Consider the following 20,433-nt stretch of genomic DNA (forward strand, 5'->3'; position numbering starts at 1 on the left):
AAAAGCAGAGAATTGTAATTTGGAGTTCCAAGTTGTAAATGCTTGGAACACTTGCAGAAACTTTCTGCCAAGCTGTTTCTGTGTTGAAGAAATGAGGCACTAATAATAACGAAGAAATGAGCCTAATATTGCTGACCTAAATCTAAATCCTTCAGATAAGAAAGCCTGAGACCCTTATGTTTTTGTACAAACATTGAGTCTTAGATGCCACAGATCCTTCATAAAAAAGAGGAATCACAAATGACAACTTGTGAGCCTGTGTTAGTATACTTGAGTTCTCATAAAATTATAATTATATTCATTTATTTTAGCTGTCATGGCTATTGTTTTGTTTCTTTAATTGTATACCTTCTTAATCTACAATTTTCTGACTAGAAAAATTATATTTCTCTTGCAGTTCATAATCCCATCTGAAAACAAACCTGAAATTCACAAAGATCAGCCTCACGCACTTTCTATTCAAAGTTCAGAGATGATTGCTACAAATACAAGATATTCGCCAAACTGCAGACACTCTGATCTAGAAGCTTTGTTTCAGAACTTCAAAGACTGTGACTTTTTCAGTAGAACTTTCACCACTTTTCCCAAGTCCCAGAAGAATTTCAATCTTTTGCATCCAATTTTCCAGAGACATGCTCATGAACAAGATACTAAAATGCATGATGTCTATAAAGGCTATATCATACCACAATTGAATAAATATGCTTTAAAGACATCTGCAGCTACTGATGTTTGGGCCTTGCATTTTTCCCAGTTCTGGATAGATTATGAAGGAACAAAAAGTGGGAAAGGCCGACCAATAAGCTTTGTGGACTCATTTCCACTTTCACTTTGGATTTGCCAACCAGTAAGGTTTGCAAAGTCACAGAAAGATCTTTTATCCCATGATCAGACAGCTCTGAGCATTCCAAAAAGTGAATCTAGTGATCTTGCTAATAGACTGCAACGTAAAAAACTTCTTAGGGAATATTACAGCACTGAGACAGAGCCCTTGACCAATGGCATTCAAATGTTAGACACTTCAGGTGTGCTTTCTGAAAGTTCTTCCACAGATGCAGATGTACATGTCCTAGTCCATGTTCAGAAACATGTAAGCATGCAAATCAATCATTACCAGTACCTTTTCTTGCTCTTTCTCCATGAATCTCTTTTATTGCTCCTGGAAAGCTTAAGGAATGATGTAGAAGCAGTGACAGGAAAACCTGCAAAGCAAACAGATGTCTGCATTGGGATCCTACTTAAAAGTGCTGAAGTAGCCTTACTACTCCATCCAGTGACTCAGGAAAACCCTTGTAAGTCTCCACTTGTGGAAGAAGAAAGTCCTGTGGCATCAGAACTCTCCCCTTTGGGAAATGAGGAAGCTCTTACTTCAGAGAAAAAATTAGTTGGCAATAAGATAGTGGAAGCTGGTATTACTGATTTTGATTATGTAAATGACTGTAAGTCTTTGAATGCTGAAATTAATAAAGGGATTGTAATAGATCCTCTTTTGCTTAAATCAGACAGTAATATGGACTTTCAGAAAGGAACATCATTTTCAGATGATGCATCAGATAAAGGTTTGGGAGATACAAGTGAAGGAGCAAGCAGTGGACTTTTTAGTAGAAGTGATTCAGAGGAGGTCTGTGGACCTCTGAGTGAGAAAAGTAGCCTGCATCCTAAAGAGTCAACATCCATCTTAAGTAAGAGAGAAGATTCTACTGATTTTATCATTGATAAAGAGGATGACAAAAACATATTCTCAAATAAGTTAAATGAACAGGAAGGCACAACTGAAGGCTGCCCTAACCAAGTCACTGACTTGGAAACAGAGACTGCCTTAGAAACTGAAGAATTTGAAATCAACAAAGTGGCTTCAATTAGAATGTTTGCATCCCAGTCTTCATCAAGGTACATACTTCATAACTAAATCAATTTCCTTACTATTTGAAAATATTTATCAATTTTGTTGGCCATGTAGTTATAGTAATGGTCAATGGAAATGAACATCTAGTAGATAAAAATTTTTAAAATATAAAGATAGAAGATAGGCAGTATCTGGCTTTTAATGAAAGCTAAATGAACTGTTATAACGTTAATGGATCTGAACTCTTTTAGGTAAATGTTATGAAATACATACTGAGAAAAATATTGACACAAATATTTACAGGAATGCATGTTATTTCTGTGCTTGTCTCTGTTTTGCCTGGAGAAGAGAAGGCTGTGTGGAGACCTCATAGCAGCCTTCCAGTATCTGAAGGAGGACTATAGGGATGCCTGGGATGGACTCTTCATTAGGGACTGTAGTGGTAGGACAAGGGATAACAGGTTAAAACTTAAACAGGGGAACTATCTAAACTATAGGATATAAGGAAGAAATTCTTTACTGCAAGGGTGGTGAGGCACTGGAATGGGTTGCCCAGGGAGCTGTGAATGCTCCATCCCTGACAGTGTTCAAGGCCATGTTTGACAGTGCCTTTGGTGACATGGTTTAGTGTGAGGTGTCCCTGCCCATGGCAGGGGGGGTGGAACTGGATGATCATAAAGTCCTTTCCAACCCTAACTATTCTATGATTATTGAGTAATCAGATTTTTTCTTTCGTATGTTGCCTGGTTTACATAAATTAAAAAAAAAAAAAAAACAAAACGACCAACTTCTATGTAATTCCTTTATTTTGAAATAATAATTTCCTGATATCTTTATATTTAAAAAGTGCAAAGCCTAAGGAACGCTGCCCGTCCAACCTCCCTGCATTCTCTGTTTCTTACAAGAATATGAAGAGAAGTCCATCACAAGTCTCTCTGGATACCATCTCTATTGACAGTATGATGCTGGAGGATCATTTGGTAGAAAGTGATGGAAGTGACAGCCAAAGCTTTCTGGAGAAAGGTGAGTAGGTTTAACAAAATGTTTTTAAGCAATACGTGAAAATGTAATCTATTACTAAAATAGCCCTGAAAAGGATTGTAGTGCACCAAATCCTGGATACTTTACAGCATTATTTCTGTTAAGTTCTCCAGTTGGTAGTATTAAGTATATTCACAGCACATTATTTCAAGGGAAAGCACTAAGGTGTGCTACTTAAGTAATGCTACTTAATTTTAGCACTACTTAATTTTTCTCTCTTGAGGAGAGTAAAAGCGTTGCAGTCCTATGTTGCAATTGAATTAAGCAGCACTGTTCTCTACTTTGCTTAAAAGCCATTGCTTCAGCTGTTTTTTACAGATTTGTACCCTGAATGGGTGATATGCTTGAAGTGGGAAAGAACCTTTAATTTTAAAAAGAGATGAAAAAGAAATGGATTTTCATTAATACTCATCATGCTAATTACCAAGCAGATAGATTTAGTAGTCTCCTTGCAGCTTGTTCATTATGGAGCTGTTCCTAGCTATTAACTGTCTACCAGCAGGTATTTGTCCAATTTTTGCTCATCTGTGCATTAATGTGTGGTCCTGGTCTGAGAGAGGAATCCAGGCATATAGTAATTATGTCTGTATAGCCTGTAATATTGTAGACTTAAGCAATTGTAATACTCTAGTAGCTCTCCAGAAAAACTGATAAATAATTTTCTAATGTCAGGAAATACAATAAGACTTTATTGGTACCTCTTCTCTGATAAATTTTACTTCCAATAAAGAATGACTTTTTTTTTTCTTTTCAGTCTAGAGCAATAATGAGAATACTACTTCACTTGCAAACCTGTTATATATTTGGATCGTAGGAGTATTCCTGCATGTGCTTATGTGGGAGTATGCCATAAAATACATTTTCCATTTTAAATAACCTTTATATACTTTTTTTAAGCTTGTTAAACAATATTTAACTGTAGATTAAGTCTGCATGCTTTCTAGTTGTCAGGGAAACGCTACCATCATCACTCTAATGAAAGTATATATAGCTTATTTCTCTAAACATAAATTCACAAACATTTGCTTTAAAGGCACTGTGCAGTGTTTTATATATATGACTGGATTGGGTTTATATTTGATTTGGAAGACTTAAAAAAGCCTTTCACAATTTTTTCGATAATGCATGTAGAGTGCCGTTTTGGTTTTCTCACTGTATCCTGCCTTACTTTTATAGCATCTAGAACTTTGAACTTTCTGTAAGAGGCATGGATTTGGCAGCTCAATCATACATATTTGTTTAATAAGCCATTCAACTCATCTTAAAGAGTGAACTAATGTATGCACACAGTAACAGACACTGACTTTATTCTTGATGCAGAAGTGATTCAGGTTTTGCTATGCTAACTTTGTGGTTTTTTTCTGATGTATATGGAAGGTATTACAGCCACAAACTATCAAAGCCCATCAGAAAATGCTCATGAAGGAGGCACAGTGATTGAAAATTGTGGTGGCTCATCTCCAGATGCCATGAGCGCTGCTTCAGAGAATGCCCATGAGCCTAGGGAAGAAATGGTAATATTGTTGAATTCTATTAGAATACATGCTTCAGCAAATTATACCTCTAAATAGAGCTACAATGAATGCTTTTAGAGGCAACTTTTCAAGTAATTTTGGTAGCTTTTGTTAGTGCACTATGTAAGCCTACAGGTGTAGTGCACTTGTATTAAAAACAAATGAAGATTACAATCCAAGTTACAGAGTATTCTCTGTCCTTGTCATCTCCTGTATGGTCCATGTTGATAAATGACAGTAGCCACTTAAATGCCACAAAATATTTCTGCTTTAGAACCTAGCAATAATTTGTAATACTGTCATGTTCTTTAATGCTTGATTGAATACAATATTTAAAGTGAGCTTTTAAACATAATTATATATAGATAAAAGAAAATAACAAAACGGATGTCTCTGATAAGGAGGTGTTTCCTTAGCACTGGTAGCATTCTGTAGTATTTGCAAATAGGAGCAAAACAGCTGCCCTGCTGGGTCAGATCAGAGATGCCTCTTGTCCAGGACTATGTCAGGATAATACCCAGTATTTACAGAAATATATAGAGATTCCCTCCCTGATATACCATGCAGGGTCCAACCAAAGAGTTTCAGTTGACTGAAATCTGTCATGTTCTTGCTGATGTATTTTCCTTTTTTAATGCTAGTCATATAATTCTACCTTTGTTTTAAAATATTTGTGGATCATGTTAATTAAAAAAATACATAAAAAAGCAGCTCACTTAAGTGATTTGTTCCTATTAAATACATTTTCAATCATCTGTGCATATAAGTAACATGGAAAAATCAGAATGCATTCAGACTGTTATGCAAATGCATGTTAGTGGTTTTTTTTTTTTCTACTTGCAGAATATAACTGAAGTCATTTTAGTAGTATTCATGATGACGGACATAGATCTTCTGATACCAAAGCTGACCTTTGAAACTGGCTGCTACTTACTGTTTTGAAAGATATTGCAGTCCAATAGAGGAAAATAGGGCAGACTACTATGCTGACAGCCAAAGTTTAGTAGCCTGGTTCTTTAACCTGCTCTCATTCAGCACCACAAATACTTGGTTATGCTTATAATATGCATGAAGTTGAATGCAGCCTTAGAAAGCTTCAGGTGTCACATAGGTCACAAACTTCTTTGTTGGAGTGAGGAAAATGCCTCACTTGTGGCTTTTTTGGCCAATTCTGAATTGGTATTAGTGGGTTATAAATACAAGTGTCTGTCATTGGACAGACTGTTGAGCAGCCCATCATCAAGCTGATAGGTACAAAAGCAAAAGAAGAAATGAGGAAACTTTGTGCTTTTCTGTGAGCAAGGGTTATGGATACAAATATTCTTTTCCTTTTGTAGAGAAAAGGTTTAGAAAGAACTTTAAAAAATAATAACCACTGTAAATTCAATTTATAATCTTATGGTTTTATCTTAATTTTCTTGGCAGATGTCTGTTGTGGTTTTCCAAATATTTGGTGTTAATGGGGAAATTGACATCAGAGGTGAAGATACAGAAATATGCCTACAGGTCAACCAAGTGATACCACATCAGTTGGGAAATATTAGTGTTCGGCACTATCTTTGCAACAGAACTGTTGGTAAGAACTAACAATGAGATCTCAGTGTTGTGAAACTGGAGCTAGTAACATTTGTTCTCAGTAAATAAAATCTTGGGAGTGGCCTTAAAGCACAAAACCACTTTTATGTTAGTACAATAGCATACTTTTTATGCTGGTTTAGAATATCTACTCTGATTTCTTTCCTGATATGGGAAAGGGAAGGAAATAAAACTGGAACCAGTTTCTGGTACTGTGGATAAACTGCATTGCATTGAATTCTGGTCATTAGTTTGTTCTTTTTAAAATCAAATAAATCACGTTACATTGTTACTGTTTTATGAAGATAGAACTCTTACTGATCTGATGATACTTTGCTTAAATGTACCTTCGTTTGAAGGGCTGGTTCTTTTCTTCATGATCTATTTCTCTAGATAAATTTGACACCCACAGTTCAGACAGATTTATAATTTGTGATTTAAGAAAAATTAAAAATTTACTCTGTGTCAGGAAGGATGAGTTGTGAGGACAGCCGTTTTTTGCTTTTTGGGTGTTGTGGGGTTTTTTTGTTGGTTCCTTGTTTTTTTCCTTTTTTTTAAAGCTTGGTAGGAACAGAGGGTGTAGGTTAATGCAGATATTTGCACAACTAGATCAACCAGTGGTCGTCAAGAGTTCTTCCTAGGCATGAGTACATATACGTTCTCTGCCAGAAAACCTAGTTCACGTGCTGTGAGGTTTTCTTTCTTGGCACAATGTATTAGCATGCCTCTTCATGTCACAGTTTGCTTTGCTCCCTCTGCCAGCCTTCCACATGGATTGCTGGATGCTGTAGGGTTTTTGGGGCAGATCCCTGGTGCACTTGCTTCCTGCTTCTGGTTCCTCTCCTTTCCCAGGAAACAGCTATAGCAGCTGTTGGCTGCCATTTATTTCCAGCCTTCCAGGAGCAGGATTTTCTTCAGGAAGTTGTACGTGGTGGGACAGCCTCTGATGCCTAACTAAAAAACCCGTTTACTGGTAAGCTGAGCAGTTGCCAGCAGCTGCTGTGTGAGCAGCTGTTACATGATGTTGCAGTTGCATTCAGGCATCTGAGGGCAAGAAGGAGGTCCAGCAGGGAAGACTCATGGCTGACCTTCAGTTCATATGCAGCCAAACTGATTTCTGGTTATCTGTCACATCCCCTGTGAAACCAAGAGGGAGTAAATAGTAAGAACATGCCACCTTCCTGGTCTTAAGTGTATCTAAAATTAGAACCTGCTTCCTCTGTTTCAGCTCATAGAGATGATTGTGCACTGGCTGATATATTTTATGGGCAAAAGATTATAATATGGTAGTATTATACTTCTAAATACTTCTGTATACTTCTAAATTTGGATATACTATCCAAATACTTCCACTTCATCTCTCTTCCTTTCTCTTTCTGGTGGGTATCTGGATGGGTAGGCCAACAGCGCTCTTTTTGTACATTGCTGACCACTTCCATTCTGTAATGTACATCATTTTTACTTTCTACTGTTCTCTGCACTGTATGACTGTGTTTTCTGTACTTAGTCAGGCATCTTCGGTGGGCACTGCTCTTGCCCATCTCCCACATTTATGCTAATAGAAGAATTAAGGAAGAAAGTAGTTAAATCCAGAAGATCAGGGTTGGGAAAAAGCTTGGGAATTAGATCCAAAGAAGCTATTTAAATGAGTTAATGGTAAAAAAATACAACTAGAATAACCAGTGAGCAAAAGCAAAAAGAAAATATCCCAATAAAAGCAATCTCCACCCCCTCCCCCAGACCTTTTAATAAAACTTACTCAAGTGCTGAAGTAACGTTTATAATTAGTAAAGTGAGGAACCATGCAAAGAAATTATCAAGAACCTGAATCCTCAAGTATTAATGCTCTGATCAGGTGTTATAGCATTGCAGTAGCAATTAACAATATGCTAATGATACTTTTAAAAAGTAAGTTCACATGCTGCAGATGTCTTTAACAGGATACCTGAGTATATCTATAGAGACTTGATATATCAGAAAGCTTGTGTCTCGCAAATGTAATGTGTTCAGCAATGATGCCTTGGAGTTTTAACCAAGTGCCTTGTAAACCAGTTGTGTACTTTCAAAAGGAACTCTAATTCTGTGAAGCAGGATGGTTTTTCTTTATGTAAAGGTATCCAGGCTAAGCTTTACTGAAAAGAAATAATGTAATGTGCAGCCCACCAACATACTGTGTTTTTCATTACATGTCAGATTATTTAGAGTAGGTTATCTCTGAAATGGAGGGGTATAGCATGCTGCATTTGTTTCAGCATGCATTATTATTTATCAGTAGATAGTACATAGCAAAGAAACCACCACAGAGGAAACCTGCACTTCATGGGATCACAGGATAATTGAGGGGAGAGGAGAGAAGGTGCTGTCAAGACATCTCTTGTCCAATCCTATTCTCAAAGTAGGGTCAGCTCTGACATCAGGCCAGGTTGCTCAGGGCTTTATCCCATCAGGTCTAAGAAAGAACCTCCAAGGGCAGAGATTGCACAACCTCTTAGGAAGCCCGCACCAGTGCTACATTTTCCTCATTTCTTGTATTCAGTTTGAACCTCTCTTGTTTGAACTGTTGTCTCTTAACCTCCTGAAGAGCACCATTTTGAAGAGCCGGGCTCTGCCTTTATAACCTCATTATATGTATTGGAAAGCTGCTAGTAGATTTCCTGTATGCTTTCTCTTCAGCTTTCTCATAATTGCTAATATATGCATAAGCAGAAATAAAGAAGAGGAGACTACAATAAACTGTATGCCAGTAATATGGGGAGAGGAGAAAGAATAGTATTAAAAAAACAAAAATAGAAAAAAAGATGTCTTCTTTTAATTTTATCTGGTCTTTCCAATTTGTAATCTTGTAAACATTGGTCTTTCCTGAGGGAAGCAGTGTATAAACCAAGAAAGTTTTATTTTAATTCTCTCAAATTTTTTAATAGCTAGATGCTCTACTAATATAAATGGACATAATTCAGTTAATTTTACTTGAGTTACTTTGATTTCAGCTGTCTTTGAAATGACAGCATTGATGCTTAATGACTGTGTATTACCGTGGATATGCTTTTGGTCATAAAAATAATTTCTGTAGATCAGAGTCAACAAATTACTTGAGAATCCCATGGGGTAGTTATTTCTGGTGGTGAACCCTCTTTTTTTGTGCAACAAATTAATATTGCCCCCCCTCCCCAGCAGTTTAACCTTAAATCTTTTAGTTTAGAATGGTTCAGTTCAATGTTGCAGTTATCCTTATTGGTTAAAGATACTGAAACTGCTAGGGCCTTTTTTAAGGTTCAATTCTTCTGCCATCCAAATAATGGAAGTACCATGTGGTCATATTATCCATCTTACTGCATTGCTGTTTATATTCCTGTGTGTTAGCAAGTTATTTCCTTGGTCAGGAAATTCTGTCTTTCTAAGAGAATACTAGCTCTCCTGAGAGAAGGAACTGACTTAAACGTTTTTCTGAGTTAAAATTGAAGGAGTTAGTGGAAAAGTTTACAAAATAATTGTTTTTCCATTGTCCAGATATTGAGGAAACATTAATTTTATTTTTTTTTTTATGGACAGTGATATTTCTGTGTTGTCCTTTCCTGTTGTCAGAGTGAGGTTCTAGTCCGGTATATACTGTTTATTTCTCTTTAGTGCTTTGAAATGATAGACTAAGAAAGTGGCTCTGAAGTTCTGTAATTGCAATGCTGTAATTTGTAGATGCTACTTCTAAAATACATTTGGAAAATCAGTTGGACAGTAGAGGTAAAAGTATTTGCATCATATTTGCTTTTTTGTGCATTGCAAAATTTTAATGCAAGTTTGTTTTTCTTTTGCAACAGGTTCTGACTGTAAATCTGTGGCTGGACCAGTTAATTCATCACCTGAGATTAGTTTGAGATGGGAAAGTGGGCCTAGTGCTGTGATACATTCTCTGTTGGCTGTAAAAAATGGTTTTCTTCAGTGTCACATAGAGAACTTTAGTGCTGATTTTTTAACATCTTCCCTTACAAACATTCAGCATTTTCTAGAGGATGATACTGTCACAGAAGTGATGCCTATGAAGATAAAAGTTTCTAATGCAAGGATTAATTTAAAAGTATGTTAACAATGAGGCATTTGGCTGCTCTATAAAAACTGTGTTCTTGTTTCTTTGATGATAAACTGTTAATCTGGATATAGTTAACTTCAAAGCAACTGCTGTTGTCCTCTAGAAGGTCTTTAGATAACACTTAAACAATTTAAAAATCCATAGATTTGATTAGCTCTGTGGTATGCTTAGAGGGGGATTCTAAGCATGGCCAAGCTATTTATATGAATTAATATTTTATACTTATCTTATTTTCTCCACTCCCAGTCTCTTTTGTAGAGTGATTGTCTGGGAGCTTTATAGGTAAGGTATACCAAGTTCCTAGAGGCTCAATGTGTTTTTTTTCTGGTTGGGCTTTTTAGCTTGGCACAATAATGGTTTTCTAATTACAAAAACAGATTTTAGAGGTTAATTCTCTCTCCTGCTTAGAGCATCCTTCTTACAATGAAAGTTCGGTACAAAAGAAAGAAAAAGGTTACAGGAATTCCAGTTCAAACCATGTTAATACTGTTTCTTAGAAGCCAGATTTCATTTTCTGCCCTACCTAGAGACAGATACTAAATAGTGCAAGTTTTCTCACCACTGTAGCATAAAATAGTAACATTAAGAGGACACTCCTGCTCAAGTCTCCTAGGGGATTTTCTTTCAGACATTTAGCGGAGATGGTGAGTTCTATGCTGCACAGCCATTGAATATAAAGACCTTTTTTTGGGGGGGAAGGGACCACAACAAAACCCCAAGCAAAAGTAAAGATAATTGTAACATCACTTTGTAAATTGATAATCACCCATATATATAAACTTTGAATAAATTGAGGACTGGAGTACCAGCTCCAGTTCTGCATCTGGGGGTAAGGCCTTGACTCTGCTGAGATCATTCTTGACTTAAAGGGCAATTATTATCTCTGCAGTGTTTTACTGAAAGTGCATCAGTATTCCCTCCCTACGTGATGCAGCTTTTCCACCACCTGATGATCCTTAGGCACTCCTTTAGGGCTGTTTCTACTACAGGAGTAGGACAAGCATTTTTTGTAAGAGCTGTGGATCTGTTCCTCATATCTCAATATATCACAAACATGAATGTTTGCAAAAAGGAAAGCCTTAACATATAGGAATCTAAATTTAAAAATGGATTGTCCTGATTTATGGGCAAGAAGGCAGTTATAATCAAAATATTATTGAGAAAAGCAGCTGTTCGAGGTGGGGAATATACATTAATAAACAAGCAGTAGGAGTCTGCTTGGCAGCGAAAGCCACAGAGTGCTCACTCAGCAGTGCACAGGAGTCATGGTGAAGTTGCTCATGATGGTTGACTAAACTGCAAGTTTGACATACAGATGATTCATTTCTATAGAGCTGCAGGGTAATAATGAGTGAAAGAATATGTTCATAGGTTATGTTGCATTGCCCATTCAATATTCTGTTGAAATTTGAAGAAATAGTGTATTTCTTCTGCACGAGACTTGATGCAGTGTGTGCTGCATTGTGTGGGGCTGGAGTTTAAGAAAGATTATTTTATTTTTTGCATTTTTCTACTGCAATCTCAGTGCAGTTTCAAGAAACTTTGGCAGCTATATCTTGATAGCTTTCTTGCTACATGCTTTATGCTGATATGTATAGTTTCTGATTACACTGGCTGTGTTATTCTGCTTGACAGGAATAATGAGCTATAAAGACTTTCTGGGGAAACCCCAAAAGAAATAGTGTATGAAGTTTATCTTCTGTTGAGTACAGTAATATAACTGAACAGCTGGCGCCATCCCAAACTAAATTCTAAAAAGACAAAATCTGCTCAAGAATGTTAGCTGTACCCATTCAGTCTTTAAATAGTTCAAGGGAAAATCAGATTCTGCATAGTGCAGGCTTCTTATCTCTGACTCTGAGAGCTCCTGAGTTAAGAATGTCTTGGGTTGGGGTATAATCTTATTGAGATGTCTTTGAACATACTTTGAAGTATAGTCAGATGGTATATATAGAGTTCAGCAGAATTACTCCAGACATAAATTTGTGCCTTTCATATGATCCTGGGGGAAAAAAAAATTGAGCAAAAGTTTCCTGGTGAATCCCATTATAAAATTCTACTCTGAAGTGTTTCCTTTCAAGTTTCATTAAATCCACTTTTAAATCAAGATGTTTAATTGGACACCTTGATTAGCTCTTTTTATATCCCAGTAAACTAATTTTTGAATACTTATATTTTTTAGGATGACAGTCCACGTGAAAATTTCAAGGCATCTGAGCTGGTACCCATAAAACTTCATATTGAAATACTCTGGATAGAAAGAAATGATGATGGCTCTTTTCTCATTAGAGGTTTGTATGTTCCAGCATCTTTCTGATGAAAACTGTTTTTTTGTTGTTTGTTTTCTTTTGTGCAAATCTGTGGCTAATATCTGATGATAATTTGTGGAAGTTGTGTTGCAATGTGCTTTAATTCTAAGTGTAGTCACATAAAGGATCCAGTATTTCAGGTGTGGTCTCACTGGTGCTGAGTGTAGGGGAATAGTAACTTCCCTCATCTTGGTAGCTGTAGCCTTCCTAGTACAGCTTGTATGTTCCTGCTCTTTGTTTTCAGAACTTACTGCTGACTTATGATGAATCTTCTCACTGACCAAGGCTTACAGGACATTTCCTACAGTGTTGCTTTCTGTCCAGTTGGTCTCCAATTGGTAATGGAGGAAGAGGTTATTTACTTCCAGCTGCAGGACTTCACACTGGTTTCAGCCTAACTTCATGAGGCTCCAGTGAGCCTGTTTCTCTAGCATGTCAGGTCCTCTGAAAAACAGGCTTGCTCCTCTCTTGTCAGATACTCTTCCATTTGATATTGTTCACAAAATTGCAGAGGGTGCACCCATCCTTTTATTCAGGTCCTCAATATATTAATCCAACAATATGGCATGTATTGTATGACTTGAGGAAGAGGAGGCTGCAATGTAGTCTTAATAGCCCCTTCGCCTATCTGATGGAAAGGTACAGTGAAGGTGGGCCAGACTTTGCAGAGGTATGCTATGGCATGATTTACTTGTATTTAAACGACTCTATATGATCTAATACATTGTTTGAGTGTTTAAAGATGTTCAGTGCATTTTGGTCATCTTTTTAAACTAAACATTTGAAGAAATAGTAATTTAGTAAGAAAATACATAGTTTTAAGGTTTCTTTCAGCTCATATTTTTTTCCCCTTTTTGCTGAAGTACTTTGATTCCTATTCTTGTCATGGACTACTCAGGTAGAGTGACTTCAAAGGCATAGGTCAAATGCTATCTGCACTGCTGTGATTTATGTATCTGCAGTGCTAGATTTTGGAGTGCTTGTGTGTGTGTGGTAGGAGAAGGGGATTATGAACAGAAACCTCTTGTTCAGAAGGAAATACTTAAAAAAGAAAAACCCAACCAAGACTGTTTTTTTGGCTACCAAGAGCCATGGCCCTCATCTTTTCCCTTCCTGTACAGCAGTGTATTTTAAGAGATGTTACAGTTACACTTCAGATATAAAGGCAACAAAGTTTCTTTAATGCAAAGTCATTTAAGTTACTTTTGAATTTAAAAACTTGATCCTGCAGGTTTGTCTCCCTACATCTCCAAATGTAAATGCAGTATTCAGCTCTGATTTGGACCTGGAGACGGTATATTAACAGCAGTATTAATAGTTCTGAAACTTCTAGTTATTCAGAAAGCATATTCAGTGATGATTGTATTGGTTGGTATAAAAATGTGGTAATTTTCTTCAAGCTGGAAGCTACATATTGCTTCTTCTCATGCCTCATTTTCTTTCTCTCCCTTCAAAATAGTATGATTTTTTATTTTATTCTTAAATTTCATTTTGGGAGGTAAATATTTGTTTAGTTGGTTTTAATTTTGTGCTGCTGGGAATCAAACTTAAAGAAAAAGACAGCAAAAACTCTAAGCACTGCTCTTAAGTGTCTTTTCTGTGATACAGACAATCAAAGAGTAAATGATGTGTCAAAGATGAAGAATTCAAGTGGTTCATTGCAGCAAGTAGCTGGACCTCCCGGACATAAAACACAAGACCGAGCCACGCAGACTACTTGTGAAATTCCCAGATCTCCTAAATTAAAGAAGGATTCAGCTGACCTCCTTAAAAACGAGGTATTAAGAACTGCTTTTGACACTCTCCCTCCCATGTCCCCCCCCCTCCCTGAGTGTATTACAGTCATTAATCATTATAATTTTTAGATCATCAAGATGGGTGTGGGGGTTACTTCTGCTTAGAAATCTATTGATGTGGAAAATATGAATTATGAATATTATAGTATGGTTCAGTACTTAGGCATGCAAAATAAAATTAATACTACCTTCTAAATATGGTAATAGTACATCGTAGACTGATTTTTCTCCTTTACATCAGAGTACCACACAAGTGCCAAAGACAAAGGACTAGATTGTTAAATCAGACTTGTGCTAATCTCTCAGTCACACCTGGATTTTGAATTGATGATGACAGAACTCACCCAGCAGTTTGGCTTTTTTTTTTTTTTTTAAATTCCACTGGGTAAGGAACCATTCCTAGAGCTCAGAAACTGCTGTTATTTCCCCTCTGCTACAGAATGGAAGTGGTGTAGCTAGAACATTGGGTATCTTGCCTTTTGAGGTAACCACATCAACTGTCACTGTGTCCTACAATCATTGACTGGAAATCAGTCACAGTTGACTCAGCCCCAACAAGCCTGCATTCAGCAATGAATGTGAGCATATGGTATTGTAAAAGTTTCTGTAATGGAAAATGTTAGGATGCAGGAATATTAATAAAGCTCTTTTCTAATGTGATCGTTTCAGCTAATTGAAGAAAATGAATGTCTCAAACAGGAACTAGCCAAAGCCAAAATGGCTCTTGCTGAGATCCAAATGGAAAAAGATGCTCTGCTTCATCGTATAAAGAAGATGAATGTTGATCATCAGTAGGAGAGTGTTCTGTTGGTGCAAGGCATCATCAAGAGAAATGCAGGTGATGGTGGCATCTAAAATACTGTTTGTTAAATTGCTGCAAGACATAGTTGGTCTTTTTTGTCACAGACAAAGTTTACTCATTACAAACAAATGTTTGTGAGCTAGTTACTATTCTGAAATTATCGTTAAACATTGCAACTTTTTTCAGTACATTTTAAACTGAAATAACTTTAGAAAAATCAGTTTATACTGTAATTTACTGAAGGCAAAAAATCGTATCATCTACTTTTAATATTATCAAAGGAGATGTTCTTTTTAAAATGTTTCCTGAAAAATTGACAGCTCAGCAATGAAAGAATGTCTAGGTGCATTACAGAGTAAAATGTACCATGCCTCATTAACAACTGTACCTCTGTTTGTTAAGGTTATTTTGTTTTATTCTTACCAAAAGGCGTCTGTACAAGAGGCTACATTTGCACTATGATGATATGGGCTAGCTCCTCTAGAATAGTATAGTTACTTGAAAATTAAAATACCAGCCCTAACCTGACCCTAAATTCAGTGTAATTTGCCCAGAGAGTTCCATATACCCTTTCCATGTGGAATCCTAAAACACCACAGTACATGCTGGAGAATTTAAGTAAACGGGCATACTACTGGACTTGCCTTCTGCATGAAGGGTTCACTCTATAGGTAGAGCTGATGTAATTTAGACATTTGCACCTGGGTTTTCTCCTGAGATGAGGATACAGCCCTACAATAGGATCCAGCCCTTTGTGAAAGGTGAGCTTAGAGCCATTTTGCATGCATGTCTGACTTCCGCACAACTCATCAGACATGCCCAAGGATTTGGTCCAATGTATTTAAATATGAAATGTCAGCGCTGGGGGGGAGAGGGGGAGTTGGGGTGGGGGTGGAAATCCTACAAGGATTCTTCAGTTGTATATTGCTTTTTTTTGATAAAAAAGCTGTAGAGAATCGTTTAATTACCCAATGAAATTGTGAGGTTACATGAAATGTAATTACACAGTTTAAATCATGGGTGATTTGTACAAATTGAACAATAATTTTCAGCTAAAACCTGGTACAGATTAATAAATGAGAAAAAGCACAACACTGTAAAATAGAGAATATAAAAGTGTGCTTTAAATAACTTACGAAACAACACACAAAACCATACATGCCTGTAAGATTGGTTTTGCTAGAAGTAAAAAATGTCTGAATAATTTAACTAGTGACCTTGAATCTGACAACTGAAAATCTTTCAATTGCTACCACAATTGTTTCTGCTCCATGGGATATTTGAGGGAAGTTTTGCCTGTAGATACACGGACCAATCTCAAAAAGTATTTATTATCCTGTGGTTTGACTTTGCATATTCAGGCTGTCAAACTAGTTTTAATAAAATTGGTTTCCATTAAAACTTTTTGGAGGGCACATAATTTACACTGCTGAAAATAGTTATTGAAAGTATGTAGATTTTAATCAAGAACTCTGTGGAAGAACTGGTTCAGGCACTATTTTAAAGCCTGCCTCACAAAGCCCTAGTTGAAACTGCCTTTAATGCCCATGGAAATTTTTATCTTATTATTCTGAATAAGGTGAAAAAATATACACACAACTGTTTCTAATAGAAAAACTAATTCATATTTCAAAAGGTATTCAAGACAACACAGTATTAAATAAAGCAGGCCAATTTCACGCAAATGTAATGTCAGATTCAGGGGAGGAGTTCTCAACTGGTTTACTTCTGATTGGTACTATTAAAGTTGGTAATTCTTATGCAGGTAATTCTTATGCCAAGATCTAGTTAGAATTATTCTGAAGAAAGGAATGTATAGAGTGCTTAGTAGCATGTTGCTGGATTAATACACTGAGAATTGCCTAATTTTTAAAAATAAATAAACAGTAGTATCAAATGTCTGTCTTTGTTACTGCACAAGCTACTACCTGCTGCTTTTGAGAAAAACCCAGACCTAACCCAGAACAATCACCCAAACCAGCTTTTCTCAGTACAGATGCTGAAATTCAGGAGATCACTTTGTTTCTCATAAATGAATAGATTTCTGCTTCATGGTAGTTTTGCAGTAATGAGCATCATCTGTGGACAGTTCAAAGGAGATGCATGTGCTTGGCTGTGGGCTTGACGTCATGGAGAGTGATAGTACTGTGTCACTCTGAAATGAGTTTTGCTTTTGAAAAAATGCAGAGGGAGAGTTTATTAATGTTTGAAAGTACAAAGTTAAACTAAGCTTTAATAGGATATACTAAACATAGTGATGAAAGTCCTCAGATTAAATAAAAATTCATTCTGAGGGCTCTTCTAGTGTATACAGAAAACTGACTCCAGAAGTCTTGCAGGCAAACTGGTACCAAGTTTTATTTTACGTTTTCTGTGGAAATTTAAACTGAGCTACAGATTAGTGTAATGCTCATTCAGCTTGTTTTAGAAATACTGCTGCAATGTCTAATAAAGCTTGTGAGTTAGCTCATCTTAGACTGTGTCCTTTCGCAGGCTAGGTCATGGAATCATTTTGGCATACTGTCCCAGGTTCAGCAGTAGCAGTCATTTTTTCTCCTTCTTAGTAGCTGGTACAGTGCTGTGGTTTTGACTTTCAGCCTGGGTACAATGCCGATAACACCAATGCTGTTGCTCAGTAATGTTTACTCCAACCAAGGACTTTCTGAGTGTCATGCTCTGCCAGGGAAGAGTGGAACCCGGGAGGAAGCAGAGACAGGACACCTGACCCAAACTAGCCAAAGGGGTATTCCATACCACAGCATGTCATGCCCAGTGTATAAACTGGGGGGAGTTACCCAGAAGGCCCATATCACTGCTCGGGTCTGGCTAGGTATGGGTTGGCGGATGATGAGCAGCTGTGCTCTCTCCCGTTCCAGTTGCCACAGTAACTCTAATATTGTTGGTATACACCGATTTTAAATCATGATTCTGTGGCCTTACAGAATTACTTAGGAAAGGGCTTTTGGAGAGGTAGCTTTGTAGAGATAATGCCTGTTCTCTGATTTCCCTGCTCCAGTTTTATGACACTGCTGTCCCTGGATTATTCCTGTTCTTGGATTATTTCAGTCCCTGGATTAAACCCATCATGGTTCTTGGCACAGGGGAGCATAGTACTGGCAGGGAGGGAACCGCCTTTTTGTTTGTTTTATGTTTTGTTTTCCTGCCTAAGTCATTTCCTGGTCCCCTTAGTCATGTCTGTTTGTACACGGTCTCCCATAGGAATTGACCTGGAGTCTCAAACTGGGATCATAATTGATTGCTAAAGAATAATTGCTAGCTACAGAACATTTCGTAAGTCTGACATGATAATGGTTATCTTTATTCGTAATAAATTCATAATAAATGCAAAGGAAATGTGATAATAAAGGTAAAAACTTTATCAAACTTCTACAATTTCAAGAGTACAAAATATGTCAATGTACTGCAGAAGCAAACTCCTTACAGTGACTGGATTTCAGGTAAGTAACAATAAAGAAACTGGTTTCTATATAAAAAATGTGCTTGTGTTTGTACAGTTTTGACAACATTCATCACAAAATGCTTGAAGTAAGTTTTCAGCTTACTGTTGCTATCTGAAAATTTTAGAGGGTACTTCAGGTTCTGATTCAGCTGTTGGATGTAAATCAACACCTTTCTATTTATTGTAGGAATAGAAAATGACCTTGCTAATACATTAAGAAGTGGTGGGTACTGGCTGTGAAATCCATTCACTCATCCCTCCCAGTGGGGAAATGAGTTTTTTGACAGCCCTGCAACACAACCTTATCTTTTTTTCTTAATTCCAACCCGCATTGCTTCACTTTTGCTGACTGGCTTCTGAACAGCAGCCCCATTTCCTCTGCCTCAGCAAAGATACCTGTCACTGTGAACCTAGTAGCAGGCTTTGTACTGCCAAAGCACATCTCTCATGTATTTAGGCAAACACGTGGCTTTGAATGTTGCAGGCAATGTGCACTAAGATGCGCTCTGTTTAGTTTTGAGGTAGTGTACCTCCTGATCTTGTATTACTTCTCAACAACATGGAATCTTACGATGTGAGCATCACAAAGATCACGTTAGTAGTAAGGGGAGCAGAAAATGTGTTGTGAAGCACTAGGAATAGTGGTCTTGTGCTGACAGAACAAAGCTGTTTTTCAATCAAAATAAGAAAAGCATAAATCTTAAGATTAGTAGTAAATAGAAGATGTATGATCAACTGTTTTATGCAATTTTTAGCTTTCTTATATGAAAACTTAAGGTTTAAAGCCTCATATTTCTAAAATGATTTTCTCTTTGAAATTTATTTTAGTGAATTATTTAAATTTGATGGTCTCCTCATTGCATGTAGAGGGCGAAACCTGCTGTCACTACTGAAGTAATCACTGATTTATACAAGTTTCAAGCATTTTAAACTGCTTTGTGGGTGTAATTGTCTCGTCTGCTTATTGGGTATTATGTATTTGGATACAAAGTATCAGAACAATTTTAATTACGAAAGGTATTCTTGAACACCAAAAGGAATACTTTAAAAATATATATGCAAATTCCATTTTCTCAAATACTATAGACTGTCTTGCAAGTGTCTCACATCCCTCTCATTGCCAGAAGTTCTAGGTTAGAGTATGTTTTAAACCATAAAATGATTTTAGATAATCGGTAAGCATTTTAAACATTTGAGACGTGAATAAATGAGCACTGCAGAAGTGGCACTCTGAGCCAGTAAGTGCTGCATAAAGAAGCCTCTAGAAAGCTTATTTATGGAACAAACCTGGATGTCTTCATGTTGTCTGCAAACTTCAGTACACCATTACCATGGAAGGTGTAACTGTCAAAAACACTTTTATCACAGTGTAATTATATTGTTCTAGGAACTGTTGAGGTTTTTGAACACTGGAAAATACTTCTGCAATAAGAATTATAGTATTGAAATCTGTGATGGTTAATATTTTACTAGTAAGAACAGTGCTTAAATAGTTCTCAGAATTGGGAATTTTTCAGTCAGTTGTGGCTGCCCCATCCCTGGCAGTGTTCAAGGCCAGGCTGGATGGTGCTTGGAGCAACCTGGACTAGTGGACAGTGTCCCTGCCCGTGGCACGGGGGTTAGAAGTGGATGATCTTTTAAGGTCCCTTCCAACCCAAACCATTCCATGACTTGGTTCTTTTGAACTCGAGTAAACCCGGTGAACAGAGCTCTCGTCGCCGTGGCACCGCTAGATGGCAGTCCTAGAAGTCACTTGTGGCTTCATTTGCTTGTCAGTAGCAGCGTGTCCCTTTTGACTGATGAACAGTGTCAGTAAACTGGAAAATGTCGGGATACAATTTAAAGGTTTTATAAATTTTGATGCTTAATTTCATAAAATGATTTTAAATCAGGCTTTTTTCACTTTTTGCATTAGGTTACCTTTGTTTCTACTGCCTTCTTTATGGCATATTAATTTTGTCCTCTTTAAATAAATAATATGATCTGCCTGTACATTGTTAAAAGAAAGG

At 36.9% G+C, this 20,433-nt stretch overlaps 1 protein-coding gene across 2 annotated transcripts in view; it reads left to right on the top strand.

Annotated features, from left to right (window-relative positions):
- BLTP3B (bridge-like lipid transfer protein family member 3B) overlaps positions 1–15,825 on the top strand; it is a 53,815-nt gene extending 37,990 nt beyond the window's left edge. The window contains exons 14-21 of one of the 2 annotated variants that reach the window (XM_005144401.2): positions 398–1,890; positions 2,694–2,869; positions 4,265–4,401; positions 5,827–5,977; positions 9,789–10,045; positions 12,240–12,348; positions 13,975–14,144; positions 14,832–15,825. In XM_005144401.2, the coding sequence (XP_005144458.1) occupies positions 398–1,890; positions 2,694–2,869; positions 4,265–4,401; positions 5,827–5,977; positions 9,789–10,045; positions 12,240–12,348; positions 13,975–14,144; positions 14,832–14,957 (2,619 nt within the window). In that variant the 3' untranslated portion in view covers positions 14,958–15,825. The remainder of the gene's footprint in view (positions 1–397; positions 1,891–2,693; positions 2,870–4,264; positions 4,402–5,826; positions 5,978–9,788; positions 10,046–12,239; positions 12,349–13,974; positions 14,145–14,831) is intronic. The other variant, XM_031044937.1, reaches the window with a different exon arrangement.
- Positions 15,826–20,433: the final 4,608 nt, after the last annotated feature.

The sequence above is a fragment of the Melopsittacus undulatus genome, chromosome 5 (genome assembly GCF_012275295.1).
Source record: "Melopsittacus undulatus isolate bMelUnd1 chromosome 5, bMelUnd1.mat.Z, whole genome shotgun sequence".
In the NCBI taxonomy this organism is placed as follows: Eukaryota; Metazoa; Chordata; class Aves; order Psittaciformes; family Psittaculidae; genus Melopsittacus; species Melopsittacus undulatus.